Below are 14,932 nucleotides of genomic sequence, written 5' to 3'. Positions count from 1 at the left end.
ATGGTTTTAATTCATCCTGAACATGCATGAGTCAAACAGTAGCACATCACATAGTACAATTCACAATTTTGCATGTCCAAAAAGGAGTAGGAAGAAGCAAAGCTTATTTAATCCTACCCCTCATCAGTTTCACATCAGTTGCAATACATTTATTCACCTCTTGTTCTTCCAAGTGTACTTTGTAGGTCTACATGACAATGTAGTGCAATCATAGCCAAGGTTTTACTTACTAAAAGGAAGCTAGAGGCTTAATAATAACTGATAGAATATATCCACCACCCACAGAACAAAGCTGTGCTAGTAATGTCTTACGCTTGTTTTTAATATTTTACTTTTTATACGGCAGAGTGTCATTACAGCTTTAGTTCATCGGGAAGTGACGGGAAGTGACGGTGGGCGTCCCGAGCAGGAGAGCTAGGCTCAGTGCTAGCTGTGAGTTTGGAGAGAGTTGGGAAGTGTGTTTATGTTGGCGTGGATGTAAAGTCCTGCAGTGTTCTCCGCTGTTAATAAAGCCATTAAAGTGCATCGGCGACGTGAGTCTCTCCTTCCCCACAACAAGCGGCATTACAGTATTGACCAGTGCACACCAGGAAATAAACGGTGTCATTTCTTACAGGCATTGGCTGGACAGCTATGTAGTGGGGCTTGTTTAACCTTTGCCTTGTGGGCAAGCAGGAAGGAGAGACGATGCTGAGAGATGTGTGTGTGTTCTGAGCTGCTGTCTGGTGGCCGCGTTCAAGAAATAAAGTTGGCAGAAGCAACAGGAGAAGTTTCCTTCTTTGCTTCGGAGCTGAATAACACTGACAAGTTAACAGACTAGTAGCGAACGGAAAAGAAGACGGCTTTGTTTGTGTCGAATACAGAAGATGAGGACTTTGATGGATTTGTGGATGAGGATTGATGAAAAATAACGTGAGTACATTCTAAAATACTTCAATTAAGTACAACCCAACTCAGTTTTGCTCCCGCTGCCGCATGCATGCTAGCATATGTTTTTTTTTTATTGTAGCGTCGCTGGGAGCACGTCCTGTTCCCAGCATACTTTGCGGTAATGTTTTGGTGCAAATGCTCTTAAAGTTACATGTTTGACCAGGAAATAGCAAGCTCAAAAGAAGATGGCTTTTTTATGTGGAACAACTGACAGTTTGTGTGGATCTTGTGAATGATTGTGACTGAGCTAGGACTCAGTAATTAAAGTCTACACACGACGGCTTCATTGATTGAAAAACTAAACTTTTTCGTGCATGAAGCTTCTACTTGAGTCGGTAATTTGGCCGCTATATGCGGTCAGATATTGACCAAGGGAGACAAAATGGGTGGCCGCTGGCCGCGTTGGACAGGTGACTGCTATACACAGGGTCTATAACATGTAAATTTGCTGGGGGGGATTTTTCAGTGGCTGCTATAGGCAGGTGGCCGTTCTATAAAGGTGGCCGCTAAGACAGGTTTGACTGTATATATATATATATACACTGTATACCCCTCCGTGAATCACCACCTTACCATGGTGGAGGGGTTTGTGTGCCCGAGTGATCCTAGCAGCTATGTTGTCTGGGGCTATATGCCCCTGGGAGGGTCTCCCAAGGCAAACAGGTCCTGGGTGACGGGCCAGACCAAGAGTGATTCAGAAGACCCGTATGAACAAACACACGAGGAGAGACCGCACCTCGCCCGGAAGTGGGATATCGGGGCCTTACCCTGGAGCCAGGCCTGGGGGAGGGGCTCGCAGGCGAGCGTCTGGTGGTCGGGCTTTCACCCGTGGGACCCGGCCGGGCTCAGCCCGAAGAAGCCACACGGGATGTCCCCCCCGTAGACCCACCACCTGCGGGGGAAAGCATAAGGGTCCGGTGCATTGCGTTTTGGGTGGCGGTCGAGGGCGGGCACCTAGGCGACCTGGTCTTCGGCAGCCAAATCTGATTCTTGGGAAATGGAACGCCACTTCTCTGGCGGGGAAGGAGCCCGAATTTGTGAGAGAGGTTGAGACATTCCGACTAGATATAGTCGGACTCACCTCGACCCACAGTTTGGGTTCTGGATCCAAACTCCTCGAGAGGGGCTGGACCTTGTTCTACTCTGGAGTTGCTGGAGGGGAGAGGCGGCGAGCTGGTGTGGGCTTATTAATAGCCCCCCGGCTCGGTGCCTCTGTGTTGGAGTCATCCCTGGTGAACGAGAGGGTCATTTCCCTACGCCTTCGGGTTGGGGAAAGGGTCCTGACTGTCGTTTGTGCGTACGCGCCAAACGGCAGTTCAGCGTACCCAGCCTTCCTGGAGTCCATCAGAGGGGTGCTGGAAAGCACCCCAACTGGTGACTCTGTCGTTTTACTAGGAGACTTCAACGCCCATGTGGGCAATGACAGTGTGACCTGGAGGGGCGTGATTGGGAGGAACGGCCTCCCCGATCTGAACCCGTGCGGTGTGATGTTGTTGGACTTCTGTGCAAACCACAGTTTGTCCATCACAAACACCATGTTCCAACATAAGGATGTCCATAAGTGCACATGGCACCAGGACACCCTAGGCCGCAGGTCTATGATCGACTTTGTAGTCGTATCATCAGACCTGCGTCCGCATGTTTTGGACACGCGGGTAAAGAGAGGGGCTGAGCTGTCAACTGATCACCACCTGGTGATGAGTTGGATTAGATGGCGGGGGAGGATGCCGGACAGACCCGGGAGACCCAACGTGTAGTGAGGGTGTGCTGAGAACGTTTGGCAGAGTCTCCTGTTCGTCGAGTCTTCAGCTCTCACCTTCGGCAGAGCTTCTCCTGCATCCCGGGGGAGGACGAGGATATTGAGTCCGACTGGGCTCTATTACGTGCCTCCATTGCTGAGGCAGCCGATCGGAGCTGTGGCCGCAAGGTGGTCGGTGCCAGTCGTGGCGGCAAGCCCCGAACCCGATGGTGGACACCAGAGGTCAGGGCTGCCGTCAAGCTGAAGAAGGAGTCCTATCGATCATGGATGGCTTGTGGGACTCCTGAAGCAGCTGACAGGTACCGGCAGGCCAAGCGGCACGCGGCTTCGGTGGTGGTCGAGGCAAAAACTTGTGTGTGGGAGGAGTTTGGTGAGGCCATGGAACACGACTTTTGGTCGGCCTCGAAGAGGTTCTGGCAAACTGTCCGGCGCCTCAGAAAGGGGAAGCAGTGCCCGGTCCACAATGTTTACAGTGGGGACGGGGGCCTGCTGACCTCGACTGAGGATATAGTTGGGCGGTGGAAGGAATACTTTGAGGCCCTTCTCAATCCCACTGACATACCTTCTATAGAGGAAGCAGAGACTGAGGACACGAACGCAGACAGTTCCATCACCGTGGCTGAGGTATCTGGGGTAGTCAAAATGCTCCCCAGTGGCAAAACTCCGGGGGTGGACGAGTTTTACCCTGAATTCCTCAAGGCTCTGGATGTTGCAGGACTGTCTTGGCTGACACGTCTATTCAACATTGCGTGGAAGTCGGGAACAGTACCTCTGGATTGGCAGACTGGGGTGGTGGTCCCCCTTTTCAAGAAGGGTGACCGGAGGGTGTGTTCCAACTATAGGGGGATCACACTCCTCAGCCTCCCTGGGAAAGTCTATTCCAGGGTGCTGGAGAGAAGGGTACGACCGTTAATCGAACCTCGGCTACAGGAGGTGCAATGTGGTTTTCGTCCTGGTCGCGGAACACCGGACCAGCTCTACACCCTTGCAAGGGTACTGGAGGGTACTTGGGAGTTTGCCCTACCGGTCTACATGTGCTTTGTGGACCTGGAAAAGGCATTCGACCGTGTCCCTCGCGGTGTCCTGTGGGGGGTGCTCCGGGAGTATGGGATTGGTGGCGCGCTACTACGTGCCATTCAGTCCTTGTACAACCGGAGCAGGAGCCTGGTTCGCATTGCCAGTAGTAAGTCAAGCCTGTTTCCGGTGAACGTTGGCCTCCAACGTTGAGGTCCTGCCCCAGGTGGAGGAGTTCAAGTATCTCGGGGTCTTGTTCACGAGTGAAGGAAGGTTGGAGCGTGAGGTTGATAGGCGGATCGGCACAGCGTCTGCAGTAATGCGGTCGCTGTACCGGACCGTCGTGGTGAAGAGAGAGCTGAGCTGGAAGGAAAAGCTCTCAATTTACCGTTCAATCTATGTTCCCACCCTCACCTATGGTCATGAGATTTGGGTCATGACCGAAAGAACGAGATCGCGGATACAAGCAGCTGAAATGAGTTTTCTTCGTAGGGTAGCGGGACTCACCCTAAGAGATAGGTTGAGGAGCTCGGTTATCCGGGAGGAGCCCAAATTAGAGCCGCTGCTCCTTCACATCGAGAAGAGCCAGCTGAGGTGGCTCGGGCATCTAGTCCGGATGCCTCCCGGACGCCTCCCTGGTGAGGTGTTTCGGGCATGCCCAGCCGGGAGAAGGCCCCGGGGAAGACCTAGAACACGCTGGAGGAATTATGTCTCACAGCTGGCCTGGGAACGCCTTGGTGTCCTCCCGGTGGAGCTGGAGGAGGTGGTCGGGGACCGGGAAGTCTGGGCTTCCCTACTGAGACTGCTGCCCCCGCAACCCGGACCCGGATAAGCGGAGGAAAATGGAATGGAATATGTGTGTGTGTGTGTGTGTGTGTGTGTGTGTGTGTGTGTGTGTATGTGTGTATATATATATATATATATATATATATATATATATACACACATACACACACACTGCTCAAAAAAATTAAAAGGAACACTTGGAAAACACATCAGATCTAAACTGGGGGAAAAATGATGTTGAATATGTTTCCTGATAATAAGTGGGTGATGTATTAGTAACAAAATGATGCCACATCATTTGATAGAAATGAAAATGATCACCCTATAGAGGGGGGAAATCAAAGACACCCCAAAAATGAAAGTGAAAAAATGATGCAGCACACTGGTCCATTTAGCTAAAATGTCATTGTAGCAACTCAAAATGATTCTCAGTAGTTTGTGTGGCCCCCACGTGCTTGTACGCATGCCTGACAACGTGGGGGCATGCTCCTAATGAGACTACGGATGGTGTCCTGAGATCTCCTCCCAGATCTGGACCAGGGCATCAATGAGCTCCTGGACAGTCTGAGGAGCAACCTGGTGGCGCCGGATGGACCTCTTCATGGTTACCATTTGCCTTTGGTATTCCAAGGTACTTTAAATTATTTAAATATACTTACATTATATTAGGTTTAAAAAATTATTTGGAAAAAAATCATCAAAAAGACATTTCAGATCAACTTTGAATGTTCAGATGTTTTGTTTTCAAATCCAATTTTAAACTATTATTATTGTATGATTGTATTGTATGATTATATTAATTAATATAATAATTCTAATGTATTAATAATAAAATGATTATTATTACAATTATAAAATAGTTGCATCCACAATTCGGTGCTTGGCAGGTTGACTTCTTTCATTGTTGGTCAAACAACACAAAGTAGAAATGCTAATCTGATGTGTGATAATAAGGAGATTATACATGAACACAATTTCAGTTACAGGTGGCCCTCCGAGGGCAACCATAACTGCGCTGTGGCCTCCGGAGAAAACAAATTTGATGCCCCTGTGTGAAAGCAGTAGACACTTTTGATGCTAACCTTCGCTGCTGCTGCTACTAGTACTACTACTAGTACTACTGCTGCTGCCGTCATCGTCGCTGCTGCCAGACGTTTGCTCCTTTTTGTCGTCCTCCTCATCAGAGTAGAACTTGTCATCTGATGCCGGTGGCTTGGACTTCCCGACGAGCGCCGCCCACTCGTTCACCTACACATGGCGGGGACAAGCCAGTCAGAGTCTCGGCAAAAGTGACTTCAAGATGTTCTAACAGTAACATGTGTCCCCATGTGTCCCACATTTGAGGAAGAATGATTGGATAAACACGGCTCAGTAGCATTAAAAAGCTACACACATAAAAACCGCCGTGTTCCCAGAAGGGCTTACTAAAAGAGCTCAATTGCAGCCTCAAGGCTAGATGTCGGTTTGAAATTGTTGAAAATGTACATAACATGAAAGAGGAGCGTGTGGCCTTACTGGCTCGATGACCTCCACGTTCCTCACAGACTGGTCGGGAGCCACAGTCGGCCAGTCCGAGAGCTCCTGGTAGCCGGCGGCTTTGCTGTTGAGGCTGTGAGACAGCGTTCCCAGCTGATAACGATCTCGATCTGAAAGACGAAAACATGTGACAAACGCCTTCGGATGGAGGAAAATCAACAAAAAAACAACCCCACAGGCGCACCATCAAGAATGACAAAGGCGGTTAGCGCTTTCCATGCACGTGGAGAAGGTGCACACCGCCTCTGAATGTTAATGGTGGGAAAAAAAGATGGAGCTAATGGAACGCCCGACCACACACTCTCCGAGAGCTGGCGTAATCATTTACCCATCTCATTATTCCCAGGAAAAGTGTGTGACCTACAGTAAGTGCCCTTCGGCGCGCACCTGAATAATAAAACCAATAAACCCCAAAGTTGATGCTTTTCAAAGTAAATGTACCTTTGAAGGCTGATTCCAGCACTGGGGCCGGTTTGGGCGCCAACAGGATGCGGCGGGCGTACTTGTTGAGGGCGCCGCTCTTGTCGCTCGGCACGATCAGCTGCCGTATGAAGCGGGTGCGATCCCTGATGTCGTAGCTCTGGTCATACTTGCCCAGGTTGAGGATGTACTGGGTCAGCAGCTTGGTCTGAGGCGGACGATGACGTGAATGAATGACGCAGCAGGTCATCGACCCGTCACCTGTGATCACTTTTCCACAGCCTCAAAACTGCACAATCCCATCGGCACTGAACGCATCAGTTGCATTAGGACGCACACAAACGGTGGAGGAGGTTGAGGGTCTCCTACATGCTACATATGATGCAGGGGTGTCCAAAGTGACTTTTTGATTGGCAGGTGGCAAATTCTAAAAATATAACTTAACAAAACAAAACAACAAGTACAGCAAAAATGGAAAAATCAGCAGTCATTTTCAAGAATAAAGTGAAAATATTAAGAGAAATAAGTTCTAATCTAACAATAAAACTCATAATTTTACAAGTCTTTATATTATGAGGGGGAAAAAAACATTGTAGTAGCATAAAGTTACATTATTAAAGTAAATATTAAATATTTTTCAAAAAACGTAGTATTAAAAAAAGTTGTACTATTATGAGACAAATAAAACAATAAAAGTCAAAATATGATGGGAATAAAGTCATAATTACGAGAAGAAAGTCGAAATAGTTGGGAAAATTTAGAAGAGCAGAAATGGAAAAAAGAGCTGTAATATTACAAGTATAAATTAAAAATATTAAGAGAAAAAATTGTAATCTAACAATAAAACTCATAATTTTACAAGAATAAAGTCTTAAAGGAAAAAATAACATTTTAGTCGCATAAAGGTCAATTATTAAAAAAAATATATATATTTTTTAGACAAAACAACACACTAAGCTGTATATGTTTTATAAATTACAATTAAAAAATTATGGGAATAAAGTCATAGTTATGAGAAGAAAATTTACAAGAAGAAACTCAAAATAGTTGGAAAATGTAAACCAAAAAAAAGCACAAATGGAAAAAAAAACAACTAATATTCAAAGAATAAGGCCAAAATATGAAGTCATTCAATACCAATGAATGTATGAACATGCTCGACAGGAAGGAGGAAGTGAGAGAGCGTGGAGTGTAGCGTGCAGAAGGTTACGCATTGTAGGGATATTTTAACACATGCACACGCACACACGGGTGTGCACGCACACACAGTTTCGTTCCAAATGTGAAAATTGTAGATGGTTGATGGTGTTATATTAAAAAACTGTAAAAAAATATATATATATATTTTAAATGTGTTTCGTGTTGTTTGTGTTGGTGTAGTTGTTTAGATATTTCAGCTGTCACAAAAGCAAAAAATATTTGTGTCAAAGTGAAAGTTATGCTTGAAATATATCTTTTCACAAAAAGCTGTTTTTCTCCCTTTTTTAGTCAGGAACTGATATTTTCCTGAAACTTACCTCTGTTCTACTGCTGATGCCTAAAGAATGGAAAATGATAGAAACAACTTTTTTTTTCTGATGAAAGACGAGAGAGTGTAATGTTTCTTGTGGTAGGTTCCATGTTTATAAAACCACACAACACAATATTCTGTGTGCCTTGAAAGATCAGTCACAATTGTCTAAAATGGCTGCGACTGAAGGGGTCAAATTTTGAAAAATGGCTGGGATTGAATGAGTTAAGATTTTAAAAAAAAAATGGAAAGGAAAATAAATTCATGGTATTATGAGGAAAAATAATGTCATTTTGGTAACAGAGTTAGTTGAGATATTACTTGGTTTGAGAAGAAAGTTAAAATATTTGGGGAAAAAAAAAGAAGTCATTTTTCACCTATAAGAAAAAGCTGAGATGCAGTTTTTCTTCTTAGCATATCTTAGAAAATATCAAAGTGGTAAAGTTGCATCCTTTCATTTTTCACCATGTGGCCCTTGTTGGAAAAGGTTTGGACACCCCTGATCTGATGGAAAGGAGACACTTTTTACTCAAGAGTCCAAAACCAACAGCAACAGGCTAAGCTAACGTTATTGGAAAACCAATGGCACCAGCATTAGACAAGCAAGGCTAGCATCAGTTAGCTTTAGCTTTGCGTGCGCTACCTGCTTGGAGTTGGTCAGGTACAGCTTGGCCGCCAGGTTGACGGCCTGCAGCTTCACGATGTCCTCCTCGGCGGTGAAGGTATTTGCAATCTTCCGCAGCACGTCGGGTGCGATCCTGGGCACCCTCTCGCAGTACTCGCCCATCAGCCACAGGATGCTGGCCCGGGCTGTGGACACCTGCGGGTCACATCCAGGAGGGACGGGTTGAACCGGTGCTCTGTGTTCATCCTGCACATGTGTTCCGATCCTTACGGTGATTTTGTCAAAAAGCTTGGCCATGTGCTTGATGATCTCGCTGTGCTGGGTGGGCTGGGTCTGCAGCAGCCTGCGGATCACCACCACGCTCTCCGCCACCACGCCCTCTGCACAGACCACAGGCAACATCGGAGGCTTAAATGCGGCATTCCTACACGGCCGAGGAGGTTCCTGCTGCTCTTTTACCGTCTCTGTTGGACAGCAGCAGCACCAGGCCGTTGAGGCAGGTGTCCGTCACCTCCGAGATGTTCGTGGCACACCGGCCGATTGCTTGGATGGTGGCCGCCGCGAAGGCCTTGTCCTGGCTCTTCACGTACGTCTGGGAGGCAACGAGGACAAAGCAAGTGAGGAGTCAACCATAACTCATGTGTGATGTCTTATTTTCTTGTTATGTCTACTATATTGGGTAATAGGAGTGTAAAGGTGACTATAATGGTGTTAATTCATGTCTAGAGGCCTCTAATCATGTTAAAAAGCATATTTAGAAGGTAGTAAACGGGTTTTCTATGTCTTATTTTCTCTTATTATGTCTACTATAGGTGCCTATAGTGGTGTTATTTCATGTCTAGAGGGCTCTAATAGTGTTAAAAACATATTTAGAAGGTAGTAAACAGGTTTTCTATGTCTTACTTTCTCTTGTGTCTATTATATTGGGTAATAAGAGTGACTATAGGGGTGTTATTTCATTTCTAGAGGGCTCATAATGTTAAAAAGCATGTTGTGAAGTAAACAGGTTTTCTAGGTCTTATTTTCTCTTACTATATTGGCTAATAGGAGTGTAAAGGTGACTATAGGGGTGTTATTTCATGTCTAGAGGGCTCTAATACTGCTAAAAAGCATACTGAGAAGGTGGAAAACTGGTTTTCTAGGTCTTATTTTCTCTTACTATATTGGGTCATCGGAGTGTAACGATTTCAATTATTAAATTAAATTAGGTTAAAATTTCAGATTTTTGTGTAATTTAAAGTGGGGGAGCACCACTGCACCCTGGAGAGGAAACACAAACCTGAAACTCCCTCAGGATGGTGGAGATGTTGGCCTCATTTGCCAGGTTGGTCAGAATCTCCAACTGCAAAGGAATGGAATGATGATTGATGTCACAGTAAAGGCGGGACCAACCCAAGGTGACGGGAAACCTTCGTCCACCTTCAGTGTTTTGATGTGCGTGGTGTCTGTGGATCTGACATAGAAGCTCTTCATGAAGGGCTCGAACATCCCCTGCTGGGACACAATCATGGATAAATCACACAACTGGCACCGACGCCACACTCCTCCTTTCTACTCGCCTTCCTCTGAATGGACATGGTGGCGATGTTCTGGAGGACCACGTACTGCACCTCCCTGTGACCGCAAACAACACAGTCAGAGGTGTGGCGTGGCATGCGAGGCGGGAGGCCGGTGGTGTGCTTACCTGTGGCTTCTGAGCAGCCGCACCAGCGACTTGGTGACGACGCCGACTTCCTGTTTCGGCGCCAGGTGCCAGTAGAGCTGAGCCACCGACATCACCACCTGCGATCACGACAAAACAATCGTTTGGATTCAAAGCGTCTGCTGTGGATTGGTGGTGGCTCCGTTCCGTTTACATCAGGCATTAACAGGTTGTGGCTGTAGGCAACCTCCTGATGTCCTTTTTCTTAACTCCGCAAGATGCAAGATTGCAAGTATAATGAGTGTTGTATCTACCTCTGCATGCACTTTAAAATGTTGGTTTCCCTCCTCAGCTGAAACTCCGCCACGTCACACTTGCCGTACTGCTTGCAACCTGAGCTGGTTGCTCCTGACCGCTATTACAACATTGGTTCTGTGGCTGCTGTGTTGTGTCACTTATTAAACAAATTCCACAACATATTTGGACACTTTTGGAAGTGGACAAATGATTCAATGACACATTTAGCTGTCTAAAATAACACGCCTATACACAGATACCTCTGCGTGCGCTTTAAGATGTCGCTACTCCACTTATGGCGTGATTACCACCTTACCGCTGTTGCAAAATTGGTTCTGTTGCTGTTGTGTTGTGTCAGTTCTTGAAGTTAAAACAAATTTCAACACTTTTGGAAGTTGACAAATGATTTAATGACACATTTAGCTGTTGAAAATAACATGCGTATAAGTGGGTACCTCTGCATGCGCTTTAAAATGTCGCTAGTCAACTTATGGCGTGAAACTTATATGTGTGACACTTGTCGGACCGTTCCCAATGAACTCGCCAGCGCTATCAATGCTGGCTAAGCTGTTTGCCCCTTACCTTGCCTATTACAACACTGGTTCTGTGCCTGCTGTGTTGTGTCAATTGTTAAAGTTAAACAAAGAAATGGAACAAAATCATAAAGTAAAGTCAAAATATTAAGAGCAAAAAAGTCATTGTAACAAGAAGTTTAAAAAACTGTCATTTTCTTTCAAATGCGAGCAGAATGTCTGGAATGCTGTTGGAATATGCCAAGAATATTTAGAATGCAGTCAGAGTGCAGATAGAAAACCTTTCCAATGCCGTTGGATATTTTCCCAAAGTTTGTCGTATGCTCAAAACATGGGGGCCGGCCACGAGAAGGGGCTCGCATATTTGAAAAGCACTCAGAATGCGGTCAGAATTTTTAGAACGCACCTTGAATATCCAGCAATAAAGCAGGAATTTTCATTCTGACAGCATTCCGGCTCATTCCGCTTCGAGTGTGACGAGGGTCTGATGTTTGTGCAACTTTTAAGTGCTTCCTTATTTGACGGCGCTTTATTGTCACGTCTGAGGACGGGACTCATTTTTCATCCCAGCGTCAACCAGGACACGTGTCCATCCTTGCAGACGGCGCGGCGTGTGCCGTCTATGAAGATGGAGAACATTGCCATGCTGTTGTTGCTGCTGGAGGTGCTGAGGGGTGGAAGGAGGAACAACAACACAGCATGTGTCACATTTTAATCAACATTTTCATTTGGGAGCCTCTTTCCTTCCCGCTGCTCCACGGCGACAGAGGCCTTGAGGCTGGCGGGTGATGGAGCTCTGCTCTCAACACGTGTGTGCGTGTGTGTGTGTGCGCGTGTGCGTGTGTGTGTGTCTTTCCTCCATCTTGTGACAGGTGTGTTTATGAAGCTTTGTGTTTGGTGTTCAGCTTGTACTGGTATTAACGCCTTGGCATCCTGGGATTTTTTTGCCTAATACTGTCCTAGTCAAAGGAGGCATGGCTTTAAAAATAACGTATGAATGATACGTAGCATGATAGCGCTAAATGTTTAGGTAAGTCTCTACTTATGAAAACAGGCTAACATGCTAACGTTAGCATGCAACACCCAGGATGGTAGCACTAAGTGTCTGCATGTGTTAATACTTAAAAAAAAGCAAATATGCCAATAGTAACATGCTAGCGCTAACAGGCTAACACAGCACTAAATGTTGATATACATTTTTACTCATAAAAACAGCTAAAATGGTACCATGCTAACATTACCATGTTAGCAATGCTAACATTAGCATGCAAAACCTAACATGATAGCGCCAAGTTTCGGCTAATGGTAATATTAATGAAAATGGCTAAAAATGCTGTCATGCTAATGTTACCATGCTAGCAATGCTAACATGCTAAAACTAACATGCTTAACATTTAACAGAGTTATACGTATACAAAACGCAATAAATAGGACTATGCCAACATCAGCATGCTAACAATGTTAACATGCCAACGCAAGCTTGCTAACACCTAACATGATAGCCCTAAGTGTTTCTATAAGTCTCTACTTATGAAAATGGAACAAAATGCCAGTGTGCTAGGGTAAACATGCTAACATGATTGCATTAAGTGTTTCTACAAGCCTCTACTTATGAAAATGGCTAAAAATGCTACTATGTTAATGTTACTAGTTTGGAGGTATGGCCTGGAAAACAGTGGGGCCATAGCTAGAGTCCTTACCTAATCCCATTTCAAATTAGCCAATGAGACGACTACAATGGAGTATTTTACACAGGTTTTTTCTAAGGTTAGGATGAGGCCATCATAAGAAAATGGCGTCCTGGAATACGTGTTTGTCCACCACTCACCGCTGTGTTGCGGCTCTGCAGCAGCGGTTTGGTGTTCCTGAGCAGCAGCCGGTGATCCGGGTCCATGATGTACGGCTTGGCGTCCGTCTGGCACCGCTTCTCCTCCGAGTCCGAGTCGTAGAAGGTCTTCACGTCGTTTTCATCAAACACGGCGCCCTGAGATCACAGCACGTCACGTCACTTACGCCGACCCGTGCCAACAGCCTGGTTACTAAACACTTCATTCATCAACAACAACGTCTGAAAAAGCCTGCTGGTCTTATGGAGGGGGTGCAGATATCTACATTTACACATGCAAACCAGCAGGCGGCACTAAACAACTTCTCAATAATAGCGCTTAGGCCAGGTGTGTCCAAAGTGTGGCCCAGGTGCCATTTTTGGCCAGCGGCACGTTCTAAAAATATAATTGAACAAAAAAGCTGAACAAAACATAAAAGTCCGCAGTCATTTTACAAGAATAAAGTCAAAGTATTCAGAGGAAAAAGTTGCAATCTAACAAAGTCATATTACAAGGAAAAATAACCTCATTTTAGTAGCATAAAGCGGAAATATGAAAAAAAAAATATATAAAAAATATATCCGCTATGCCCCCCCCCCGCTGGAGGGAAAAGGTTTGGACACCCATGGCTTAGGCTTTCCACGTGACCGCTACAGATAGATTTGGCGCCACCTGCTCGCCCTCGCTCACAAACGTATTCCCCGACCGGCGCGGCGTCTCACCTCCTTCCAGGGACTGATGAACTGCGTCCGGGCGTAGCGCGTCAGCATGGAGATGATGACCACCTGCCCCCACTCCTCTACGTCCACCAGCAGGTTGCACAGCTTGCGGTAGTTCTTGTGGATCAGGTCGATGCGATCCGGGCACACCTCCTCGAAGGCCATCACCACGCTACCCGCCACGAGCTGTACACGCACGGGCCGGGAGGAACAAAACAATCAAAGCGGCGTGAAGAGGCTGGCAATTAAGACGAAACGAACAAGCGATCAAGAGAAAACAACGTTGTTAACTAGTCTGACCTCAAAACACCCGAGAGAGGCAAACAAGAAGAAGAAGAAGAAAAGTCTTTTCAACTTTGATTGCAGCCTCTGAGCTGTTAGTTGGCAATTAGCAGAAAAATATGTTGGCATTTAAGAAGTTGAAATGGACTCATTTTCACACGAGCCATCAATTATACCTTTCCTGCAAATCAAAGCTACTTTATGTTGCAGTCCCGCAGAAAGCACAACAATTCCACTTCAACGTACACTGGTGGGGGGCACCAAAGCCCCGTCATACCGGATCTAGGGGATTTACTGTAGGCTTGCTTTCGCCTCAGCGGCGTTACGCTCGCTACGGTAGGAAATGGAAGAACACCGTGTGCACTGTGACTCCACCCACATGGTCCAACTCAGCCAATCACATCGTCGACCGAGCGGCGAGGTGTGCTTTGCAAATAAATAAATCAATAAATAATCAATAACGTTTTGGTGGTAAATATTAATTCTGATTAGTTACATAATTTTGTATCATTTTATGTATAATTGTATGTATCGTTATTCATTCATCACTATTAAAATAGTATGAAAAAAGTATTATTTGATTCATTTTTAATACTATTTTTGTTCTTACACTGTTTTATTAATTCTCGCAGTCATGAAATACTGGAATCATTAAATATGGAAACACAATTGGAATTGTATTTTCCTTTTTTAATTTTTGTTATCATCATTTGTAATATATATTGTAATATATAATATTATTAGATAACAATATATTATTATTACACTTAGATGTCATTTAAAAAATTCATTTATTTTTATATTTTTTAATTTATTTTTATTAATTCTAACAGTCTTTAAATACTCTAAAAATACTTTTTAAAAGTTTTATTATCATATGTAATGTAATACATTTAGAATATAATAATAAGAATAATAATAAGAATAATATACATTATATAGATATACACATATATATACACACATATATATATAGATATATTTATATATATACACACACACACACACACACACACACACATATATATAGATATATATACACATATATACATA

At 45.0% G+C, this 14,932-nt stretch overlaps 1 protein-coding gene across 4 annotated transcripts in view; it reads right to left on the bottom strand.

Annotated features, from left to right (window-relative positions):
- ap3b1a (adaptor related protein complex 3 subunit beta 1a) overlaps window positions 1-14,932 on the bottom strand; it is an 80,091-nt gene that overhangs the window by 45,581 nt on the left and 19,578 nt on the right. For 2 of the 4 annotated variants that reach the window (XM_054756428.1, XM_054756426.1), the window contains exons 7-18: window positions 13,601-13,783; window positions 12,881-13,036; window positions 10,265-10,362; window positions 10,140-10,194; window positions 10,000-10,074; window positions 9,860-9,922; window positions 9,040-9,172; window positions 8,851-8,960; window positions 8,599-8,775; window positions 6,467-6,653; window positions 6,005-6,135; window positions 5,572-5,737 (exon numbers count right to left, since the gene is read on the bottom strand). In XM_054756428.1, the coding sequence (XP_054612403.1) occupies window positions 5,572-5,737; window positions 6,005-6,135; window positions 6,467-6,653; window positions 8,599-8,775; window positions 8,851-8,960; window positions 9,040-9,172; window positions 9,860-9,922; window positions 10,000-10,074; window positions 10,140-10,194; window positions 10,265-10,362; window positions 12,881-13,036; window positions 13,601-13,783 (1,534 nt within the window). The remainder of the gene's footprint in view (window positions 1-5,571; window positions 5,738-6,004; window positions 6,136-6,466; window positions 6,654-8,598; window positions 8,776-8,850; window positions 8,961-9,039; window positions 9,173-9,859; window positions 9,923-9,999; window positions 10,075-10,139; window positions 10,195-10,264; window positions 10,363-12,880; window positions 13,037-13,600; window positions 13,784-14,932) is intronic. The other 2 variants (XM_054756429.1, XM_054756427.1) reach the window with 1 other exon arrangement.

This window comes from Dunckerocampus dactyliophorus, chromosome 17 (genome assembly GCF_027744805.1).
Source record: "Dunckerocampus dactyliophorus isolate RoL2022-P2 chromosome 17, RoL_Ddac_1.1, whole genome shotgun sequence".
NCBI lineage: Eukaryota > Metazoa > Chordata > Actinopteri > Syngnathiformes > Syngnathidae > Dunckerocampus > Dunckerocampus dactyliophorus.
The sequence above is the reverse complement of the archived record's forward strand: the minus strand, read 5'-3'. Positions and strand labels throughout refer to the sequence as shown.